Source organism: Mixophyes fleayi, chromosome 4 (genome assembly GCF_038048845.1).
Source record: "Mixophyes fleayi isolate aMixFle1 chromosome 4, aMixFle1.hap1, whole genome shotgun sequence".
NCBI classification, from domain to species: domain Eukaryota; kingdom Metazoa; phylum Chordata; class Amphibia; order Anura; family Limnodynastidae; genus Mixophyes; species Mixophyes fleayi.
In genome coordinates, this window is record NC_134405.1 from 277010459 (window position 1) to 277036126 (window position 25668).

A 25668-nucleotide genomic window follows, 5' to 3' on the forward strand; every position below is an offset into this window, starting at 1 on the left:
GGGTCAGAAAACAAGAGTTACATTATTATAAAGTAAATTCCATGATTGATCCATTGAGTCATTTGTCATTGCTGCGATGACAGATGATATTTAACAACGCAAAATTGTGAATCATGGTAAATAGGTCCCCTAAAGTCATTTAAGATGTGTAATATAACAACCCATATTATATAAAAACTACTTAAAGCTCAAAGTTCCTGTGAAGTAACAGCAGCTTGATCATTCTTACATAAAGCTACATGCCTTGAACAAATAGATCAAGCCTTTTGCTGTTTAGGTTTCGTTAAAATTCTCAAAACTTTTATAATTGAATTTGCAAGTCATGTGGGCAGCTAATATATGCTGCAATAATTGGGCTACATTTGGTTAAGACATCTTCAATAAATAATGTGAGACTACTTAGAGCCATTGGATCACTGAGCAATTTATAATGTGTCTTGAATTGCTAAGCTTTATTCGTGGAAACGTGAAATTGGTTGATTTGAAAAGGAACCCCAAAAGATATGAAAAAAGATTCTCAGCAGGTTATCCCTTCACATAAGCAGATGCCACTTTGCAGCCATCTAGCCTCTGAGCTGCCTCATGGTCAGTGACTAAAAAATATGCACTAAGATTTCTCCAAAAACGCAAGACGAATAATGTGATTTAAATGCTATTAAATGTTTGAAAGTGACTCTGAACCGATCAGAAAATAATCCTCAGGAAACCTGCAATTTCACACTGAAGATGTCACTTCTGGAACATAAAAATTGTCATTTAACAGTAACACATTATATTACATTATAACAAATACTAATCTAATAACATATAAAATAAATGCAACATAAAATCTTAAATACTAAATACAGTATTATTATTATCATCATCATCAATTATTTGTTAGTCGCCACAAGGTTTCCACAGCGCCTTACATAGTACAAACAGTAGACCATACAGGGTGAAACATTACAGAACAATAAACACAGAGTACCAATGCTTCAGAAGCTCCGGGTAGACATATGGAGTAAATACGGAGCAGAAGAGTAGGTATGGAGACAGGAGGGGAGAGGGGCCCTGCTCATGCAAGCTTACATCCGAAGGGAAGGTGGACAAAACAGGCACGAAAGGGAGGCAGTGATGCGAGGGAGAAAAAGAAACCAGGGGACAGGGGGGGGAGAACAGCAGAGTAAATGAGGTGTTAAGTGGATGGTTGGAAGGCTTTCAGGAACAGGTGAGTTTGAGTGGCCGTTTAAAGGAGCACAGATTGGGAGCGAGACGGATGGAACGAGGGAGGTCATTCCAGTGCAGGGGGGCAGCTTGGGAGAAGTCTTGGATTCTGGAGTGGGACGAGGTAATTAGAATGGAGGAGAGGCGACGGTTGTTTACCGAGCGCAGGGAGCGGGCAGGAGTGTGAATGGTGAGGAGGTTAGAGCTGTAAGGGGCAGTAGACTGGGAGAGAGCTTTGTAAGTGGTAGTAAAGAATTTAAAGAGGATTCTGTAGGGGAAAGGGAGCCAGTGTAAGGCATGGTAGAGAGGGGAGGCAGAGGAGGAGCGACGTGAGAGAAAGATGAGTCTAGCAGCTGCATTAAGTACAGATCGGAGGGGGGCGAGATGGGAGAGGGGGAGGCCAGTGAGGAGAAGGTTGCAGTAGTCAAGGCAGGAGATGATGAGTGCATGGATGATGGTTTTGGTGGCGTCTTGTGAGAGGAAGGGTCGAATGCGGTGATGCTGCGCAGTTGGAAGTGACAGGCTTGTACAAGGGATTGGACATGGTAAGTAAAAGAGAGAGAGAAGTCAAGGGTGACACCCAGGCGACGGAGTTGGGTGACAGAGGAGATGGTTGTGTTATTAACATTGATAGAGAGGTTGTGGTGGGAGGGGAGTCTGGAGGGAGGAAAGACAATGAGTTGTTCATTTTGAGAAAGCGTGAGGACATCCAGGAGGAGATGGCAGAGAGGCAGTCAGATATACGAGAGAGGAGGGTGGGAGAGAGATCAGGAGAGATGTAAGTTGAATGTCGTCAGCATAAAGGTGATACTGAAGACCAAAGGAGGAGATGAGCAAATCAAGGGAGGAAGTGTAGAGCGAAAAGAGAAGGGGGCCGAGAACAAAGCCCTGGCGGACTCCTACATGGAGGGGCAGAAGAAGAGCCAGACGTGGAGACAGAGAAGGTGGGGTAAGAGCAGAACCAGGCGTGGACGGAATCAGAGAGGCCGAGAGAGAGAAGATTTTGCAGAAGGAGGGTGTGGTCCACGGTGTCAAAGGCTGCAGAGAGGTCAAGGAGGATAAGTAAGGAGAAGTGACCCTTGGATTTGGCTGATAGGAAGTCATTGGTGAGCTTGGCCAGGGCAGTTTCAGTGGAGTGGAGGGGGCGGTAACCAGATTGGAGAGGGTCAAGGAGGTAATTGTCCGAGAGGTATCTGGTGAGACAACAGCAGACTAACCGCTCAATTAGTTTGGAGGCGTAGGGGAGAAGTGAGATGGGGCGATAGTTGGCGACGGAGGTAGGGTCAAGATTGGGTTTTTTGAGGATAGGAGAGATAAGAGCGTGTTTAAATGAGGAGGGTACTACACCAGAGGAGAGTGATAGGTTGAAGAGGTGTGCCAGGTAGGAGCAGGCAGTGGGAGAGAGAGCGCGAAGGAGGTAGGTTATAGGGGATGGGATCAAGAGGACAAGTGGAGGGTGGAGAGGAAATAATAAGGGAGCGAACTTCTTAGCCTGATGTGGGGCAGAAGGAGCACCAGAGTTGTTTGTTAAAGAGGGGTGGAGCAATGAGGGCAGCGGGAGAGGGGTTGGAGGAGGAGATGTTAAGTCTGATGGCTTCAATTTTGGAAGAGAAAAAAGTGGCAAAGTCCGCAGCGGAGAGGGAAAGAGGGACGGGGGGGAGAAAGGAGGGAGGTAAAGGTGGCAAAAAGACGGCGGAGATTGGAGGACTGAGAATAAATCAGGGATTTAAAGAAGGTTTGTTTACCAAGGGAGAGGGCAGAGCAGAATGAGGAGAGGATAAATTTAAAGTGAGGGAAGTCAGCCAGGGAGCGAGATATCCTCCAGAGACGTTCCGCAGTGCGAGAGCACTTTTTGAGGAAGCGGGTGAGTTTGGAGTGCCATGGTTGGGGGATGAGACGGCGTCGGCGGATTGGGAGAGACTGGGGCAACGGCGTCCAGGGCAGTAGTGAGGGAGTGGTTGTAGAGACAGAACGCCTGGTCGGGGCAGGCCAGGGAGGGAAAGGGAGAAAGGAGAGAATCAAGAGTGGAGGCGAAAGAGATGAGTTCACTCGTTTCGAGGTTGCGTCTGGTGAGGGTGGCTTTAAGCGGGGGAGGAGGACAGAGTGAAAGAGAGGAGATGGTGGTCAGAGAGTGGGAAGGGAGAGTTGGAGAACTCGGAGAGATAACAGAGATGCGAGAAGACAAGGTCAAGGGAGTGACCAAGACGGTGGGTGGGGGAGGAGGTCCACTGGGTGAGGGAAAGTCAGAGGAAAGGTAGTGGGGGAGCCAGGCAGCGAAGTTATCCAGGAAAATGGAGGTAGGGCCAGGGAGACGGTAGATGACGGAGACACGGAGGTGGATGGGGGAGAAAAGACGGATGGAGTGAACGTCAAAGGAGGTGATAGAGAGGGAAGGTAAAGTGGAAATGACCCGAAAAGTACAGCAGGGGGACAGGAGGAGTCCCACTCCACCACCTGGACGTTCATCCCGTCTGGTGGAGTGGGTAAAGGAGAGGCCACCATAGGAGAGGGCGGCGAGTGAGGTGGTGTCAGAGGCAGCATCTTTGACCACAAGAATATGTTCCGTCCTTACCACAATGTTTTCTCAGCATCGATTTATGTCTATATGCTATTAGAGGCAGATTGCTAAAGCTCACCAGCTCAAATTCACAGGATGTACACTGGATACGCACCATAAAACACCTTGGGGTAAATGTATGATGCTCCGATTTTTTCAACTCACCGGAAATCGGCGACTTTGCATTGAAAATTTAAAGCGGTGAAGGCTTGTAAAGGCAAACTTGCCTTTACAAGCCATCGCCGCTTTAAATTTTACCTGCAAAGTCGACGATTTCCGGCGAGTTGAAAAAACTCGCCGGCCCTTAAAAACCTGGACTCAGGTTTTTCAGGTGGTTAGCTATTAAAGATTTAGCAGATGCAAGAATGTGGGAAGTCAGTTTATTTGAGGGGGAGCTCTCTTCAGGCGCAGTTCGGGAGAGGAGGAAAGTCCAAGGGTCCTTAGTCAATGGTCGTTCTGAAATGGAATTGAGGACTGCCAGGATTAAATCAAAGAAAGGGGACTATGCGCAGGCAGCTACACGAAATGTGAAGGAGCGTACCCCTCTGACCACAGTTCCGCCAGCAGCTCGGAGTAGAAGTGGGGAAGATTTTGGAGAGTCTGTCAGGGGTGTAGTACCACATGTAGTACACTTTTCATGCAGTTTCTTTGATTTGTGTTGAGATGGAACTAGTGGCAATCCCCTCTCTAAACTCATCCCAACAGGATTCGTCTGGAGGGGTGCCCTGGTCCCTCTCCCATTCCCGCTCGTGACTGCCCTGGGAGTCAAAGGTTGTTTCAATCAGCTAATTATAGATAAAAGAGATCATATCCTTAGAGAGTAGAAAGTGCAGGCATAGCCACTCAAAAAAGGTGACAGCCCATAAGAAGTCCGCCAGGGGAGAAAGTGACGGACCTGGAAAAATTCGAAGAAGAGGTGGCACAGAGGAGTATATTTTTGTTGGATCTCAGAGAGAGAGGACCAGACAGGGCTGGTTGTCAGATCATGGGCCACCCTGATCCCAGCCTGAATCCATTTTATGAAGGAAGGGGTAGAGAGGCCAGATGAGAAATTTGGTCATTCCAGAGAGGCTCCAAGGGGAAAATTGGGAATGACAAGCTAAATTGGGGCCTACAAAAGTCCCAGACAGACAGGCAAAATTTCAAAGAGGAGATTGAGGTAGCCAGAGGGGGCGGTCAGCACAGGGAAGGCCTCAGAGTGATGCCAAAGTATGAACCCTAACAAAACATTTTCAGGTCTACCCAAGCTATGGTGTGATGGGGGGGCATAAGTGGCCACCAGTTGATTCAGGTGAGATGCATAATAATGAAGCTTGACATCGGGGAATTCCCGCCCCCCCTTCGACCCTAGATTTATCTCATTTTAATAATGCTGCTCAGCAAAATTAATCACTGCTCTGCAAAACTACTCTCACTCTGCTCACATCTCCGATCAGTCAATTCAAATTTGTAATAAATCTAGGAGCACTTGTAAAAATTGAGGTGCAAAACATAAAATCAGATTTTGTTCTGCATCTTGGACATTTTGTACTTCGTAACTCACCTCTATTTCAAATTCAATATATTAACATAACATATTCAACTTAAAAACTATCCTACCTTAGTCAGGCTCCTTTAAAAGTTATCAGCTTTAACACAAATGAATAATGCTTTGCTCTCAATGGCATAAGATCCAGCACTATTTATATGGGTATGGCATCAATGGGTTTGCTCATAATTCTGAACCAATGACCTATGCAGTGGCATTATTACTTCTTTCTTTCTGCTACTGATTCCTCTCCCTATGCAACCAAGCTTGTCTTCCTCATTGCTTTGTTACATTGCTTACCTGCCTTTAGTCACCTGAAATAGTGACTCCTAGATCCCTTTCCTCCTCAGTAGTTTCCATTATAGTGCCATTAATACTATATTTAGCCTTTTGGTTTTTGAGAGCCAAGTGCATGATTTAGCATTTTTTGCTATTAAACTGTAGTTGTCACTCTCTTGACCATTCCTCTAGCCTACCTTTTCCCACAGAAGTGTAACTGAAAGGTGCCAAATGTGTCCCAATTCTAAATAAAGAGATAAAACCTGAATTCTGCGACTTGAGTTGGAGAAGTATTTAAGTCCTTTTGCGAGTATAAAAGGCCCTCCGGCAAAGAAGGGGACACCCACTTACATGTACAATTACTGCACCTTTGTCTCCTTTAAATAATCAAATTATGTGAAAAGAAATTTCAATACAGCTCTTCAGTGCAAAAGTAGGTGCTTACTTCTCATGGTAAGCCGCCAAATCGACCACTCCTACTATTAGCTGTTCAATTTAACTATACATGTGCAATTTATGTGATCATATCTTCCAAAACATATTAAAGGAAGGAGGACAATTTAAATTTGCTTAAGATAATCTTTAGACACTCCAAATAGGAACCACTGCACAGATCCAAATTGGAAAAACATTTTTAAATCTCTACTATTTAAAGCTTTAACTAGACTACCAAGGCTATGTAAGTGCATTTTTATGGTATAATACATTACAAGAAATGCTCTACATATAGAACAAAATAGTGTTTTCTGCCTGTTAAGTGCCACTTGACTTATCTCCGCCATTTAATTATCTGCAGCACAATCTCAGATAACCATTTAAAACCTACGTTGGGTTACTGTTTATCCCATGCATTTTGAAATATAATACTGAATTATACTTTGTAATTCTAGTGGTCGCCACTTTACACACTCACTAGAATTGTTGGTAAGAGATATACACAGTTCCCCTTAAGCTGTCACATTACATTTCACAGCATGTGTTTTTTAGTATTTTAAAGCAGTAGCTCCTAAACCAAATGTTCATTATTGTTTCTGTGTACTTTCTACAGCACACCATACCATAACATTTGAAATACATAATTGTAATAACAGGCATTTAGTGAAAGCCTTTGAAATTTCATAGGGTACCTAAAAGAAGCATAATTCACTTATATCTGAAATGATGAATAAAGGAATGATGAATCTTCCGTAGGCAATCAGGACAACAATATACTGCAGTTTTAACGATAGAACACATTCTTGTAATCAACCACTTAGGAATTTGTGTCAGAACTACACTCTTTTTTGTACAAGAGATACACTACATGGACAAAAGTATTTGGGCACTTGACCAGTACACCAACAGAGACTGTAATGAAATTCAAACACATATACTTTAATATGGTGTTGGTCCGGTGGTAGACATTTTTTCGGCAACAATAATGCTGACAAGTTACAGTGACATGAAAATTCTGATGACTGTCAAAGTGACAAGAAGGAAATCTAGACTTACTATATAATAAATATACCACATTCTCCAAATGCTTTATGGCCGCCACATGTAAATTGCGACTGTGTAAAATCTCTCCAGTCGCAAACATCATCATCACCATTTATATATATATAGCGCCACTAATTCCGCAGCGCCGTACAGAAAACTCACTCACTGCCCCTGCTCCATTGGGGCTTACAGTCTAAATTCCCTAACACACACACACAGACATACACACAGACTACAGCTTTCATTTAAATGAGTAGGTCACTTTAGCTAGTATTTGTAAAAATAAGATAAGTGAAAACACGCTGAATTTGCATGTTAAAGGTTGAAGGATTTAAAGCTCTGGAGAATATAGGTACAAAACTGTCCCACCTTAAGTGCCAGACCATCTACTAGTCACATTCAAGATCTTTGCCAAGTGAGTTAAAGAGCATAAATAGTGCCACCTATATATAATTCTTCCCGCCTCTGTTAATCTAACATCAGTTTATATTTCTTTTCCAGCAAAAAAAAAAAAATGATTGAAATATGTGACGTTCAGGGACAGAGGGTCTTCTTGAGCTTTGCCTCTCATGGGCAGAAGTCTTCTGTGCCTAATGGTAACCCTCTGTATTTACAGACTTTACTGAATGAAATACATAAGATACACTGCCCTCACTGAGGCAGAGCACATTGTAGGTATGGAGAAGTGACACCTGGTTTACAAATAATCAGTTCACATCAAATTCTAGTTTGGTTTAAAATGGTAAAATGCTTAGATTCCTGTTGAAATGTAACAAATTAAGTTTTAATGGAAGTGGGGCCACATAATTACTACAATTAAAATTAATTTGTTTAAAAGATGCATTCCATTGTACTAGGAAATTATAGTGTGCCCTAAAATAGGGACAGCAGAACACAGTACCACATCCATCTCATGTCTCATTTAAAATGTATTCAAGTAAAACATACACACTTGTTTAGAAATCACCAAAGTCAAGGTAAATGCAAGGAACATTGTTGCTAATTTGCTCTTTATAAACTAGAGGGAAAAATGAACAGAGCAAAAAGAATGAATGGTTATGGATAAATATTCAGAGCTGTATCCGTCATCACTTTTTTTTGTACATTATTAATATTAATAAGACTGTAAGGAAATTTTCCCTATGATTGGTCCCATAAGTCTGCCAACTACAGGTGAAATCACAGAGTGACCACAATCAGCACCGTTCCTGCTAGTTGTCGCTCTGCATATAAACTGAGGTCCTGGAGTGGTGCTGTAGGTAGACCTGAGCCGGCAGATGGGTTAGGTTTATGGGAAAATATCAAATAGTAAGAATGGTGTTTATTGTGCTCTGGCAAAAGTAGGTATGAACTTACAGGGGTTTGTCAGACACCATTTGCTTGTCTACATTAATAAGTACAGCACACGGACATTACCAGACTTCTGATGCAATGTCAGTAATAGTTACACTATTGCTGGGCTATTTATTTCTGTGAAAATCTTCACTCTTTATAAAGAACCCCAATTGTTTGACATATGAATGCTTACAAACTGTCCTAACTCTAGGAGTTTGTCCAGATGATGCTTTCATTCTGTATTGTGCTACAAATGGAACACAATCACTTACCAGTAGTAATTCTTATATGTTTAACTTGTGTCAGGTTGGATTGTTTGGATGGGCCGTATTTGAGTATCTATATAGTGATTAAGATAGCTATGCAGTCATCACTGTATACATAATAAGGCCTCATACAAATGGGAACCAATAAGGAGCTAAACATCACTGCTTTGCATCCAAAAACAACCCCGCTTTCTGTGCCCATGGATACAGAGTGAGCGCTTGTCAAAGTGTTTAAAAAACAACAACAATTATTTGAGCTTTCATGGTATAATGAAGCCATCAGCATTGGGAGTCTTGGTAATGCACGACTGACTTTTATTTAAAGGGACACTATCCTGAAATATTATATCTGGTTAAATGTTCCTAACAGAGGAGACTGTAATGTCACATCTGGCCAACCCCCAACAACATCATACCCTGCCTCTACAGGAAGCATTAAAAATCAATAAAAATATTTCCTATTGTTTTCTGAATATGATGGTCTTGTATATTTTACACTTTGTTGTTTGGCTACATTTGTATTCAACATTTTAAAATAAAGAGTTAAAACAAAAACAACAAACATTTGTACATGTTACAGACAAATGCCTCTACATTACTATGCAGTTGAATTAAAATATGTGCAGAAAAGAGTTGGTGATAATGGACGTGTTCCCCTTCCTAATATAAAAGTATCAGAAATATGTCCATTAATGAACTTAGTACCTATATCAATTTTTTAAATATTTCCCATATATAACTCCATTCCACAGATACGAATCCTTTGGAAGCATCTAAAAAAGACTGTGTCATTATCATGTTTTAATTTGTAAGTGTGTAAATATCTTGCATGGAACCACTCTGATCTGGTTTAACAATCTGAGCAATTACTTAAGATGTAAAGATGATACTTAGTATTCCAGTATTTTAACGTCAGTAACGTCAGAGATTGGTCTATATAAAACAACACATTGTTACCTGGCTTGGGAAGGACAATAATGAGTGCTTCTTATGTAAATGGAGGAAGAGTCACTTCTTTACGCAATTGGTTAAAGAGTTCCAAGAGCTTGAAACTCGGGAAAACATGAACTGCCATATCTACTGCTTCCAAAGTGAAAAGAGCTTCTGAAAACTCTCCATTATCGTAAGACAGATATGGCAGAGTCAGATATATAAATTAAATTCTCAGAACTATAATGCATTTCTGAGGCATACAAATTGAGATAATATTTAGAAAAACATCTGCAATTGATGGTGTATTTACCTGTCTGTTACCCTCATCATCTAGTAAGGATTCTTCTCGTGCCATGAATGTCAAGGAAATACCACCTGTAGCTTGAGCATACTGAACATGTTTGCTTGCATGTTTAATTAGAAAATAAGACTACAAAACTGATATGTTACTATTCTTGTCGGATTTTTCAAACGAACTTAAAAATGTAATGCGGGCTGTTATGCCTTCAGCAGTTATGTATTTATATATGTATGTATTCTGTGTAAACTCCATCTAGTGGTCAGCCTGGTATTAACTTAAATTGAACTCTCAGAGCCTCTGTAGTTTATTCACCAATGCACCATGGGTAGCTACAGTCTCCATTTTAGATATCACATGCTAAGCAGCAAGAGCTGCAGTATATCTCTCCCCTTAGCACAGCATCAATGGTAAGATTGCTCCCTAGTTATGCACTTTTGCCATGTGTTTTCATGTTTGCATTACAATACATTTGTTCATGTTGTGAATGTATTTAATTATTTCTGTATTACAGTTTTACCACTTGAATTATAACTTTCTTAACTACTTGAATAAACAACATTGAAGTAGGAGTGGTTATGCTGTCTGTCTGATTATATTCAGGCTAAAGAGAAGATTATAATGAAGACAGAACACGGGCGGTGAAAAGGCTCTGAATTTATTCTGGTCTCAAAATTAACTGGACAAAATCAATTATCTTTCCAGTTAGAAAATACTGCCCACAGGATTTTACTCGCTTCTTCTCTTAGCTATGGTCAATAAATTTAGGGATTTGGATGTCCAATAGCCCCAACAAAATATATTTCATTTAATATTAACTCCATGTTTGGATAGCTTCGTATTAAAACACACATATGGCCCTTAATCAGGCGAGTTGATATAGACAACAGTCATTTCGGATCATGCGGTGGTCTCAATTGTTATTCAACTACCTTTTTCAGGTCAGAAAACTCGTATTTGAAGATTCCCCTCATATCTGCCCGGCACTGAGCATTTCCAACAATTTTTGAGTAACGCATGGGCAGAATACTTGGACGATAATATAGACCATTGGGAAAATCCAATTATTTTTTGGGAAGCTTCAAAGTCGGTCCTTCAGGGAAGGATAATCGCATATGTTTCAAATAACCACAAAAAGACAAGAGAAACTTATAGGGCTCTCCACAAGGCTTCAGCAGACTCTTACGACTGCCATATTCTACTTCAAACAGACTCATCCTTAGCGACACACAGAGAAGCGCTACAATTACTGGAAAGCTTTTTAACATGTCAGGCTAAACAACAGATTGATTATGCAAAAAACAAATACTTCAGGTGGGGTAACAAAGCTGGTAAATTACTAGCAAATATGACTAAATCCCATAAACGTAGAGGACACACAGTGGCAATCAAAGCAATCTCTCCCCAGGGTTACTTACTGACTCGGAAGAGATTCTGTCGGAATTCTATAAATATTACTCAACTTTATATACAGGTACCCCACCAGATCAATAACTGATGTCTAAATTACTAGTGGAAGCAAAACGTTCTTCATTAACGATTGATCAAAGGGAGATTCTTGCTGGAGATATTACATCTCAAGAGGTAGATCTAGCAATCAAAGGACTGAAATTACACAAAGCCCCTAGTCCTGATGGCCTAACGGCCGAATATTACACATCTCTTCGTGGAGAAATACAACCAATTCTGACAGAACTCTTTTGTAAACTTCACAGAGAACGCCCATCCTACCCTTATTTTAACAGTGCCCACACAATTCTCATCCCCAAACCTAGGAAAGACCCTCAGTTGGAGGGTTCTTATCGTCTAATTACTCTCCTCAATATAGATTATAAACTGTTGGCCAAAATATTGGCTAATAGACTTCAAAGCATACTCCCCCATTTGTTGGCTCCTCATCAACTAGGATTTGTCAATGGACTTCACTCGGTAAAGGGTGTGCGTTCGGCAATTTTGGCCATAATAGCATCCACAATGACCTCTTCCACAAACATGTTATTAAGCCTCGACGCGCAGTAAGCGTTTGATACTGTGTCCTGACCATATCTTCATGAGATTCTTTCAATAAGACGTTTTGATAGTGATTTTAAGGCCTTAATAGCCTTTTTTCCTACTTCTCCCACTACATTATTACTGGTTAATGGTCTTAAAAGTACAGCTCTGACAATGTCCCATGGTACACGTCAGGGGTATCCTCTTTCCCCTTTACTTTTTAATTTGATTTTGGATCCTACGCTCAGAGTCTTGCAGAGTTGGAGTCTCCTCAAGGGTATCAAAATTGGTACTCAAGAAATAAAATTATCAGCTTTTGCTGATGACGTATTGATCTATATCTCTAACCCAGAATCTTCCCTTCAACCTTTGATAGTTTGAATAGCAGAGTTTGGTCGTGTTTCTGGTTTTATGGTCAATTTTGAAAAATCATCAGCCATATATCTTGCAAAATATATTATCAAACCATTATGGGCACATGATATTCCTATTGTATGGGTACGGTCCTCCATGACATACCTGGGCATCGGTCTTCCGAAAAATATTCACCTGCTCTATCACTTAAACATTACTAAAACAATTCTGGAATCTGAACCGAGAAATAAATGGGTGGGGTAGACTAAATGTATCTATGGGAGGCCGGATTAATTTAATACAAATAATTACTTTTCCGAGACTCCTATACCCTCTGCAGATACTTTCTCTACTTCTAACAAACTCAGACTCGACAAAAATAAAAGCGATATTCCATAAATTTATCTGGAATTCTAAGAAGGCCAGAATTGCAACAAGCAAGAGAGAGAGGAGGTTTTAATTTACCAAACGTGGCCCAATATAACCAGGTGGCCCAGTTGAGACATCTTCGAGACTGGATCCATAATACATCTATATATACCTGTACTATACTAGATCAGAATTTTCTACCGGAGATAAATCTTCGTGCGTTCGTCCATATGCACAAACAGGAGCTACCGGATTTGATTAGTGATAATCCAATCCTCTTCACCACTTATAAACTATGGCAACAACTTTGTAGACAATTTAGATTAAACCCGCATGCCTCATCGCATCTTCCATTATTACATAATACAGTTTCAGGACTGCATGGCTTCCTATCCTTTTACAATGTAGGAAAAATTGGGAATCTCTACAATCCGTCCACTGATTGATAAGGCATCTTGTAAACCCATGTCCCATGACCAGGCCTCTTCTGTATTTCCCCCTTCGAGCTCACAGTTTGGCTTATTTTCAATGCCAACATTATATTAAAACTGTTTTAAACAAGTTCTCCCGAAAGATTGGGATAACCCGCTAGATCCAATTCTGGCTAAGCCGGTCCCGTTACATCAAGCTATTTCACAACACTACTCTATCTTACGCCACTGGTTTGATTATAATAATTCTAAAACAGGTATCGCTCAATGGCAGGGACGTTTCCCTTCTATGACCCCAGACCTTCTTTTAAAAGCCTTGTCAAAACAGATGCGCCTAATCCCAGCTATGACTTATTCAGAGAGGTTTATAAAAAAAATTCCACAGAGCCTATCTCTCTCCATGCAGGCGTTTCCAAATTGGTTGGCGGACAGCCACCTGTGTCCAAAATGTGGAGCTCATCAGGCAGATCTGACACATTGTTTTTGGGTGTGCCCTCCTATTAGACGTTTCTGGGATCAGATCTGGAGATACTCACTTTCCTTTGTCCCCAGAGTGGGCGATCTTCGGAATTTTGCCTTCAGAGGTCAAGGTGGATAAAGGCTGTAGAAAATTATTGCTTGCTATATCGGTGGCAGTTAGGAAGAGCGTTTTGCAGGTCTGGGCCCAGAAAGAACCACCCACATTCTCACTTTTTTGTCAAAAACTCTACCATATTTTTCGTATGGATTGGATTGAAACCTCATTATAGAAAGAGAGCAGGGTTGAATATTTTTTTAACACATGGGAAAGCTTGATAGGCTTGTTGCCGCAAGATATACGAACACAAGTGTGGAGGAGCTTCCACAATACAGAATGGTAAGAGTTACGATTGTGTGCTGGTGATCCTCTTATTGAACAAAACTTCATCTGATTAGTAAGGAATTGTTAGGGGGTGCTGGCTTGTGTCCCTATTCTCATACATGTACTTACCTGTTCCTCAAATGCTAAAAAACCAAGATGCTATTTATATATGCCATCAGGACATGCAATTTGTCTGTAACATTTATCTGAGTGTCTTAAGGCCTATAAGCATATTGTGTGATACTATGCTCAATGTAACCAATGTGCTTTTTATTAATGTCTACCTCATAAATAAAATACTTAAAAAAACAAAACAAAACACACATATGGAACAAAATTATCTCTCACAGTCACAGGATTAGTCAAGTTAATTATAATGTTAATTTAACTGACATTCCTTTATGCACTTCAACATTTGTCGATTTATATTCCTGGCAATATCTTTAGGAAATTAGAAAACATGTTTTATTCTATGGTCTGAGTGGACAAGAATAAAACTAGAGAGTAGATTTATCAAACCTCCTAAAAAGCAAAAGTGGAGGTGCTCACCATAGCAACCACTCAGATTCTACACTTATCTAGAATTTGATAGCTAGAATCTGATTGGTTGCTATGGGGAGCACCTCCACTTTTGCTTTTTAGGAGGTTTGATACATCTACCCCTAGTGTATTATATAGGACTTCAGCTTCTGTATGTTTGGCACTCCCAACATTTAAATTATACTATTCTGCATCTCAAGAGGCTCAACTCAGAAATTGCTTGGCAGTGCCCCCCAAAAAACATTTACAGAGATTCCTAATTGAGGAAGTTTGGTTCAACCATGTACCACTACAGACCATTTTAGAGACAAAAACCAAAACAAATGTCTCCACGTATCACGCAAGTGCTCTGTATCTGGTGCGCTGCACATTCATTAACGGGTGGTAGTGGAACAGACTCAGACCAAACAATTTGCTATGATAAAAAGCTTCTTAACCTGGGAACTGACAGGTTTTGGTCAAGTGCCAGAGTACTAAAATAGGCCAATAGTTTTTTCAAAATCATTTAAAAACTTTTATGCAAGTCCTTAAAACAACATTCCAGAAATATCTTCACCTTAGGCATCTTCTCGAAGCTCAATTTGAAAATGGTGTGCCAAAATGTACAGTTTCTCCTTTGTAAATGACTACAAGGAATAGGAACACATTAATTAAGTAATCTTGCTGAAAGATTATAGTACAGTTTCTCTGTTGTTCTCCCAATGTTGTCAGAACAACATTAGGTCTGTACCAGACAGGGAATGATCTTATATTTTGGGCTTAGCTTGTAATTTCTACAAATTCAGCTACAAATTTTGCAAAGGGTTTAGTTGCTATAAGGCTAATGAAATTTGGAGGATGCACTAGTTAATTTTGTCCTAAACGTGGTAAAGGTCTGGGTCTTTCTGGCATTTACTTTGGAAACACCCAAATGTAAGTGCATTTTGGTATGATGTGATTAGTAGTATTAGAACGAGAGAAAGCTGCTCTGCACAGGGATAGCAAAAAGACACAACCGCATGCAGTGCGTAATAAGATATAAATCTTTAATATATAGCACGCAGGGGTGCTAGTCCCAATGTATTAGAGACAGCAAAATCACGAACAGAGGTTCGTTGTAGAGGGACATATTAGCACTCCTTGTGTTAATTAAAATATAACTTTTATTAATTTTAGTTTAATAATAGTATCCTCCCGGAAAAAAAAGGTGAAATATTAAAAAATCAAGTATACACACATACATACATGTATTAAAAAAAGAACACCTGGTGTTAATAAAAGTTATATTTTAATTAACACAAGGGGCTAGATTTACTAAACGGCGGGTTTGAAAAAGTGGAGATGTTGCCTATGGCAACCAATCAGATTCTATCTTTCATTTATTTAGTGCATTCTACAAAATGACAGCTAGAGTCTGATTGGTTGCCATAGGCAACATCTCCACTTTTTCAAACCCGCAGTTTAGTAAATATACCCCAAGGAGTGCTAATATGTCCCTCTACAACGAACCTCTGTTCGTGATTTTGCTGATTAGTAGTATTAACAAGACTGGTGTCTTTCTCTAGGATTGCTATATATGGGCTGTCATTGTGTGTAGTAGGAAGGTCCATGTAATAGAGCTTGTTAATGAAATCATAAGTCATGAATGAAATTTATAACTTACTAGAGATATAATCAGATTTGGTCAAGCTGGGAAAGCTACTCTATTGGAACTGAAGTAAAATCTATGGGCACCCAGACATTAAAGCTATATCCGATTATTATAAAGGTTTTCATTTGGCTTCAACTTAACAAGTGTTTAACACATTATACAACATTATATAACACATAATAGCGTGTAGCTTACCACAGTAAGCTACACGCTATTAAAGGGAATTAATTGTATTGCTTGAATTTTAATTATTTGAGACCATTATGTCATCTTGATTTGTTTATATGTGTGCAGTTTAAATATCTGGTTTAAACTGTAAAATTTCTTATTGTTTTGCTATTTATATTTCTTTGTATAACCCAATAAACACAATTTATACACAAAAATATGTGTGTAGAACATTTTGTATCTACCTGATGCACACAGACGTTGCACTTATCACAAAAAACCATCTCATTCCCATCCTCTCCTTCTGGAGATCGGCAAACATCACAGACAACATCTTCATCATATTCAATCCCCAGTCCTTCCTCCGTCTCAATGGCAATATTCATGTTCTCATAGCAGATAATCTCTAATTCTTCCAGAACCTTCTCTAAAGTCAGCTCATCCAACAGCGGCATCTCTGCAAACAGATAGGTAGAGGACAATGAATATTCAGTACTCCATAGAAAGTACAAGACTGTATAATGAATGTGATCCAAGACGTTTCCATTTTACAACCCCAGTTCAAGGTTGGATATTCTTTGGGGATTTAAGAAATACAAATAAAACGTAGAAACAATCAGGAAGGCATTCCCCATTAAATAATTACAAATCCTACTGTTCTAATGTAAGAAACTACTGCAGAGAAAGTTGTAGGGGAGAGCAGATATTTTCCTGCACACTGCAGACTCTGTCGGTAATCCCATTGAGACATTGCAGCCAGACACTTTTGAAGACATTGAAAAACAGAGAACACAGGATTGCAATCAGACACACAGCAATTGTAAATACAATTTCAAATATCTCAAGCTCTGCAAGACAAGAGAACGTTTACATGTGTATTTGAAAATATTATCAGTAGTTCTTTTTATAAGGCAACTTGTGTTTTATATTAAACGGTCTTGTGAATATAACAACTGACCTTTGAAATGTACTTTATTGGCAAAATCGCATAGTTCTGATCATAATTAAGGTGCATTCTCACAATAGCACTGAAGTTTTCTGTGTATGCACCACAGTTTGATCATGGCAAGTCCATGTGCAAAGCACAGCGAAAATAGAGCAGGCATAGAGAAGACTTTTCTTGATGCCAGGGCACCTCCCCTGTTCATATGCTAGCAGACAGTAATATCCATGTGTCTGGAGAGCTGGATGCAGGAGTGGTGCATTGGCAACAAGAACAATAATCCCAATGTCTACTCTACATTTAGTGCACTGTGCATGAGGTCAAACTGCACCACATACACATATTTCTTTTTATACATATATATCTTTTTTCCCCAAACTCGATAAAGGTTAGAGGAAAAAGAACATCACAAGAAAGTCACAACAGAAGTACAAAACATGAAGATGTTCAATAAACTGGTATATCGAAACATGAGAAGGGAGAAACGTCAGTAACAAGTCGTCCTTCCAGAGAAATGGCAGAAAAACATGAGACCATATAATACCCACAGGAGACATTATATTTGCAGACAGACATATTGAATAAACTGTTGAGTATGGAAAGAAAATTAGAACACATCATCATCATCATCATTTATTTATATAGCGCCACTAATTACGCAGCGCTGTACAGAGAACTCATTCACATCAGTCCCTGCCCCATTGGAGCTTACAGTCTAAATTCCCTAATATAGACACACACTCATACATCAGAAAGAAAAGAAAAATTAAAAATGATAAATTAAATAATAATAGCAAAAAAAGAGAATAAAATCTAAACCATTGTACATCTTAAAGTCTCTCTTCCATGTGCAAAACAGAAAGGGTAGTGGGAGTCAAAGATAGAAAACAAATCCAAATGTCGTAGAAAGGGGGACAAAATGAGAAAAGGGTCCATCCAGTGAGGTTAGATATATCTTAAGAAAATTAGTCAAGGTGTCGGTGGACTCAAACAAATTCATAATGTTAGTTTGTACAATGACATCAAGCGATTTGAGGTATAAACCCCATTACCTGAGGAATATTTCACACTTTTTTCTATATCCGAGAGGGTGGCTATCTTACAGATATATAGAATATCTAACTGGTCCGATTTTAGTGTGCTGAGGAGAGGTGCAGATGAGGACGTCCATTGCCGCAGTATCAAGAGTATCAATTGTTTGGTAACAGTGAAAATAACTGTTAAGACAGGGTCGAGTGTAGTAGATGACGAACTGTCTTTCCAAGTATCAAAATTGGTAAACAGAAGGGCATGTAAAGCTTTTGTTATGTGGATATCAAAACTAGTGTTAATGAAGTTAATCACTTTATAATCTGGCATCAGTTTGTCATAGCAATGGCATGATGGAACATGAACACCTATACTTCACCTATATTCCAAACAAAGTAAAAAACAAAATATGCACGCTTGTCAACCTGCAACGAACAATGAGGGTTGTTAACCTACTTTCTTAAAAGGAACATATTTACATCTGTGCGGATTGTCTTGATGTTTTTGTGCCAAGATACTGAATTGGGCAAAGGCTGCGCAGCTTGAGTCCTGACACAATAATGGTAACTAGTTTTGGCTCATAAAAATGTTGAGCAAGATGGGGTGCCAAGCGGCTGTCATGTTGCTAATACTTTCAATGTAATGATACACTTAATCTCAGAGTTTCTTTCAGAAACCAGACATCTACAGAGAGGCATAATGCATATATGTCCCCTTATGCTCGACAAAGCCATTGAGCACTTTACAAAATATATTTTGAAATTTAAGTACTAGATGGTATTAAAGTGGGCAATATGGAGGCACTGATCTCATTAGACAAATATGATGTAATCAAATCTTATCAAGACCCAAGTTCGCATGTGGAGACACCTATGCAGATACTCCATCAGGATAGGAAATTTTCAGGATTCAAAATTAAGCAAACCAAATGTGGGGTAATGTCATTAATGGTAGGGATAGATATCTGGTTGAATCAATCAGTACATTTAAAATGACGCTTTCATTTTAATACAGAAAATAGTAGGTGAACTCCAGAGATGGGAAGGGTTACTGTTACTTTACAATAGGGCGATGCGATCTGACCAAGGTGATCAGTTTAACAAAATTATGCAACAACAACAAATAGACCTTTTGATACATTTGGATGTGACAATTTCAAGAAATGCATTCATAAAATGTATTTGTTAGCGTAAAATACATAAAATATCTTTACAAAAACTATACCAACACAAAGTAAAAAAGAAAATGCAACATCAAAATGAAAAGAAACTATAATTTTGCATGCATTACTAGAATGTAGATACATAGGAGACTGGTTAAGAGTAAGAAGTGTTTGAGAGTTTGCAAAACCCTGGGACACTATAATGTCCTGGGAGGCAGTCTGGAAAACTTGAACATGCTAATCTATTTATCTAAATACTTACCAATACTGGGTAGTCCTGGATAAACAAAAATAATAAGTTATACCTATGCTCAGTGAAGGGAGAAGTGACTGAATACAGTGGATGACATGATTCTGGATGAGGACCGATGTCTAGCAACCTTTGAGAAACTTTGGAAAAAATATGTACTACTGTCCTCCCAAGTGACATATTTCTTAAGACAGAACAAAATAAGCAAAAATAATTGGCACAGTGGTTAGTTCTATTATAAAATGTGAATAGTATTAATTTTATTTAATTTCAAATTTGGGGCTGGTTGCAGGGAGGAAGGCCTAATTATTAAAGGGGTGCTATTGATTTGTTAACGGGACTGTTTGGGGACTCCTAAACTTTATGTATCTGTCTTTTTTTCAAAACAGGGCCCCGACATCCCAGAATCTACACAAGCAGCAACTGAGCTTAAGACACCAGCAGCCACAGGTGGTGAAAGTGACAAGAGCAGGTAGGAGAGAGCAGGACCATCTTCCAACTGTCTTCAATATAGTGGGACAGTCCAGAATTTGGGTGAGAGTCTCACTTAGTCAGGATTTGGTCTGACTACAAGGACAGTTGGAGGTATGTCCTACTTTACACTGTTCTGCTTGTGATGGCAGAGCTGTGTGCATCTAACAGTAGTGCACACAGTATTGCCGATTTATTTGTCTAAAATGAAGACCATATTAGACAATAGCGGGACCCTCTGTCTTAAGTGACCCGGGCCCCCCAGATCCTTAATCCAACTCTGTTTACAGGTAAACTATAGATTTACAAAAAGCATGGCTTGCAGCAAGTTCTCTCTTGTGATCTAACAGATTACACATAGGACAGAGAAACATAATATTGATGTCGGAAAAGGAAAAGAAAGCCTTTCAGCTTAACTAATGCAGATAATTAAGTCTGACAGATTAAATGTTGAAGGAGGCAACTGCTGTAAGAGATGCTTTCAGCAGCAGAATAATGGGTTTCTCAATAGGAATATTTTACTTTTGGAAGTAGTCTACACAACAGCATACAATTGTCACTGTTACAGCCCCCACCCACCCTCCACAAAGATCATACAACTGTGCCCTGTGTTTTTTCCTTAGAGATATTTTTCCTCAAAGAAAACAAAAACGGGATATTTGAAGCAAACATGTAGGTTTGAACATTAACATGAACAGTATTTTCTGCGTAAAACGTAATTGTAACCTACAGTTATTATAGCAAATAATGTTTTACTTAGAATCAGCTCTGCCTTGTATTTCCTGGTGTATTGCCCAAGTTGTGCCCAAAACAGGAAACAATTGTATCTGGACCACCAATCCCATGGCACGCTCCCCGCAATCACAATGCCAAGCAGCCTTACTAACAGATATGGCTTAACTCATGTTACAGAAACCAGTTTAAATGAGAAACTGGTATGGCTTAACTACACAAGTAGATACAGTGGTTTTATTGGCTAAAATCACTGCAATTCATAGGTTGGAAATCCCATGATTTCAAAGGGTGAAATTGAATGGCATTCTCTCTACAGGCTCTCCACACTGCCTAGACATGGAACACATAGAGATAGAAATAAAAGAAGGCGTGTTCCACATGTCAGCTAGAGTGGAGACAGCACCACTACAGAGAAGTTGAGGCTTGGCAAACTGATGGTAACATTGGATAGAATGACACTGACCACCAATAAAAGGGGAGGTAGTAAAAGTTAATTAGGGTGAAAATACAATATTGACCTGCGGGTTTTATAGAAGGTGGTATTCATTTGTCACCACTATTATTAATAGGGTATGCTTTAAAAACTGGAAAAAATCTGAACACTGGTGGACATGGCATGGTTCTCAAAAATAATAAAATATATTCTATTATAAATTTGCCAACCTTGTATAGGGTCCCCCGAAACATATGTCCCTCAATAATACAAAGCTGTACAGAGCTGACTTTGGTACCTACTTGATGTTCTAGTGCAGAGAGCAAACTAGGCCAGTCAGGAAAAAAAATGTAAGACAAACAACCTCACAATAGTCGTTTAAAAAATAAATGTTTGGCTAGAGTTCTCCTACAAATATGCCAAACAACATGGTAATGAAACTGCCATATGTGGTTTAAGGGTTTAGGCTGTACCTCCATCATGTAGGGAACAAATTGATCCATAGTATCTAATATGATGATATCACTTATTGAAGGTGGACATTGATATATTATAGCAGAATGTTGTACAGAAATCAGATGTTTTGAGTAGCTATTTTTAAGAATAGCGTCAGTCTTTATAACACCATTAAAGAGACCAAAGAAATCAAACAGATTCACTAATATGTATGCAGTACAAAGACTCCTCTGTTGCTGTTTCAAGAGGCTTACTGGACAGTGATCAGCTAGAGAGGTTCAAAATTCAAATGTGATGATAGAAATTGATGCAAGATAAAACAAAGTACTTACTGTGCTATTCCTTCTCTTGGCCACCTTTTAAGAGAGGTAACATAATGTAGAAAATGCCACACACAGGTTGTCTCTTTAAAAAAAAAGCTGCTTTCTCTGGCAAAACGCGGGTAAATGAAGCAAAAATGTTTATCAACTAAAGCAAAACAGCTTAATAGCATGAAAACATCAGACCTTACATGTTAAAATAATAATCGTAACACAATTTCATCATATGAACGGTCGTATTTTGTAAGAGCATCGAAACACTTACAGGTGGATGTAGTAAAAGTAAACTTCCAGTAACAATACTCCGAACCCTAAACCAAAGCATGGACAAGGGTGCCATCTTTAGACACAAGCAGATTGTTACTTACATATGATTTCCATTTAACTGTTGGAAAATAACTGATATGAAAATTTGATAATCTATTTAAAACATTAGTGATATGTATACCAGCTAATGTCTTAAGGTTATATAAATGGTTGCATATTGTGAAACTGGGTGGAGCCATCTGAACTGCAAGGGGACAGAATACTAGATATCTCCACAGGTGCGCACTTAGGAGGGTTTTCAATTGCTCAGAAACCCCCCCCATCCCCCCTCGGAACCAGACAATTTAGTGCAGCAGATCTACAGATCCGTTCTGGCCCTCCATTGTACATTGTACAGTGTGCGTCCCGTCCCCGCACATGAAGCATGTCATAGTGCAATGTGCAGGAAAGAGGGACAAAAACCTTGTGCAGGAAATAAGGGAGGCAGGTAGAAAAGTCTGCCACTAAAATCTACACAGCCAGCTGGTAGACTAAGTGTGGGGCAGGGTTCTTATTGTGTTAGTGGTTGAGGTTGGATGACGGTGAGGGTGAGTGACAATCATTTAATAGAAGGTGGGAAATATTAATTTAGTAGTGGGAGTAATTTTGTTGATGATGGGGACTATTTAATTGAAAAGGGTATTCATTTATTAATTTAAGGTGGTGTGATGGCATTATTTAATGCTAGGGTGGTTTGGGGATTAATAATTTAATGTGGGGCTGAGTTTATGGAGAAGGAGGGCTATTCATTAATTATGAACACCAATTATTTAATATCGGGGTAATTTGGGGAAAATATGATTAATTATTAAATGGGTCTACTAAGTATTTAACATGGGGCTGTTTGGGGGAAAATAGGTGTATTCATTTAATGTGAGTGCCATTAATTTAATTTCAGTGCATGTTTAGGGAGAAATAGGTCTATTCATATTGCTGTTGATTTAATGTTGGGACTGGCTGGGGGAAAAGAGCTCTAAATGGTTCACTCACTGCTAGACTTTCCATATTTCACGTACATATTCCTTTTTTATCAAACAGAGACCCAACATTCCAGGATTCAGACAAGCAGTACTGAGCTTAAGAAACCAGCAGCTGCAGGTAGTGAAAGCAGCTAGAACAGGTAGTTTGCCAACTGTCCCGATTCTGGTTAGACTGTCCCTATTTTTTGTAAATGTCCTGCTCAGTCAGGACTTTGTCCCAACTGCAACGATAGTTGGGTGCATGTCCCACCCCACGCTGTACTGCTCGGTAAGGGCAAGCTGCATGCACTACAGTTAGATGTTTCCAGTTCCCCTTAATAAGCAGTACAGCATGAGGCAAGACATACATCCCAAATATTCTTGCAGTCGGAGCAAATTGCTGACTGATCGGGATAGTCACAAACAATTGGGTCTGCCCCTCCCGAACCAGGATAGTTGGCTACCATTGCTGTGCATTTGAAGGGGATGGGAAGAGTTGGAGAGTAGTCTAGCATTGTCTCAAATAATAGCCTGTCCCTCTGCTGACGTGACATGGAAGCCCCCCTCTTGAAATCTTGCATTTTCCCCTGCTCCATAATGAATTTATGCATTACTTTCAAATAAAGCAATCTCTAATCATTCAATATTCTACACTGTACGGTATGACCTTGGGAATGTATGGGAGAAGGGGCATGGCCTGGCAGAATTGGGGGTGGTTTATTTATTCCAGACTTCCAATCAGCAATGTTGGCAAGTATGTATGATCGGCAGCAAAGAGCCTTCAGGTACACAAACCCCCTCCTTACACAGTGCATTTAATGAGGCCCATTTGTGAACCACAAATCGTCAACCAGTATGGTTTCTTTATTTGCTCGAATGTGTTGACTTGTCCTCAAAACGCATTTGAATGTGCATGCACACTTTCCAGTCCTTGGAATTCGCAATGGAAAATCAATTTGAACTTGGCTTTGCAGTTTTGCGTATCTAACGGAAAATTTCTATGGCAGGAAAAGTAAAACATTGGTTGTCGAAGTCAGCAAATTGGATAGAGTCATTTCAATTAATGTCGAGCAAACTTCATTGTCTTTGTCTGAAATTATGCGTAGAGCACGCTACGGCATGGAAGGGCGTATCCAGCCACAACAGGTGGCAATAACAGTTTTACACCTTTATGTACATTCGCATATACACACACGTTTGTAAATAGTACACATTAATTGTAGTTGCAACACATAGTTATTTATGTCGAAATATAGTAGTGTTTATGTGTAATATTATAAGTTATGTGCATATTAGTAATACATACGGTACAGGTTAAAGGAAAGTGTCTGGTATCATATTAATCCCCTTTACATCAGCAGCTGTCCGGTGCATTCGGCGAAGAGATCGCACATTGCGTACTCTAGTTATGGATGTTAGGGAATAAACCTTTAATATGATGCAGACTATAATATGCTAATGGACTGGTTGTAACTGGAGTTTTGGCGGGAAGAACAGAGCACATCCCCTGGAGAGATAACCCCCACCTTTGGATTCCTTAGACTGAACCAGCCTATGATCTACAACCCCCTGGATCTTCCTTAAACCTGGACCAATAGGAGCAAGCCACACCATCTGCATTGTTTCACTGTATATCTGTTTGCATATAAGCAGGAGCTTTTCATCCAGTGATCAGACATCTTGTCCACAGACTTCAGGACTGAATGACTGTTCGCTGGATCCAGAGCGCCTGCGATAAGTAACGGCTGTACTTATTATTATTTCGCTTGAATTATTCTGCTACTTTTTGAGAATAAATATTTGTGCGTTGGAAACACAAATCGAGATTCGACAATCGTTATTGGATAGCGACAAAACACGCATAACATTGGTACAAACTCCAACCGACTTTAGGATCAGCACCTTCATTAATTTAAACTTTTGTGCATTATGTCATAAATTAATCATGAGTGTGGCGTGACATCATAACTGTCTTTATTACATGTGTATGACTTTTGTGTATTTATATGTTTTTATTACATTAGTCAACGTGCACCTATAAATGTGATTTTCTGGCAAGTGCAAAACACATCCCATTGAAAGAAAAGGAAAATACACAATCAACTCATATGTCATAGGCTCTGTTTAACATTGATGTCTAACGGTTGCTATGGTTGCAGAACCGAAGAAACTCTTAGTAGCAATGGGTTTGACTACTAACAATTATCCAAATATGCCTGGATAATAGCAATGTTTTGGACTTTAATTGTCATAAATACAAAAGCTATATGAATCTATGTTTAAACACTTGGGGGGGAATTCAATTGCCGTCAGTGTGGTGTGCGGACATCACGCCATGAACACATGGTAAAAATCTCTGCTCATGGAGCAAAATGAGAAGAGATTTCTTTAAAATCTC

At 39.5% G+C, this 25668-nt stretch overlaps 1 protein-coding gene across 4 annotated transcripts in view; it reads right to left on the reverse strand.

Moving 5' to 3' along the window:
• Positions 1 to 25668, reverse strand: part of JADE2 (jade family PHD finger 2) — a 363485-nt gene that overhangs the window by 156065 nt on the left and 181752 nt on the right. For all 4 annotated transcript variants that reach the window (XM_075209765.1, XM_075209763.1, XM_075209766.1 and 1 more), the window contains one exon: positions 16452 to 16663. In XM_075209765.1, coding sequence (XP_075065866.1) covers positions 16452 to 16663 — 212 coding nt within the window. The remainder of the gene's footprint in view (positions 1 to 16451; positions 16664 to 25668) is intronic.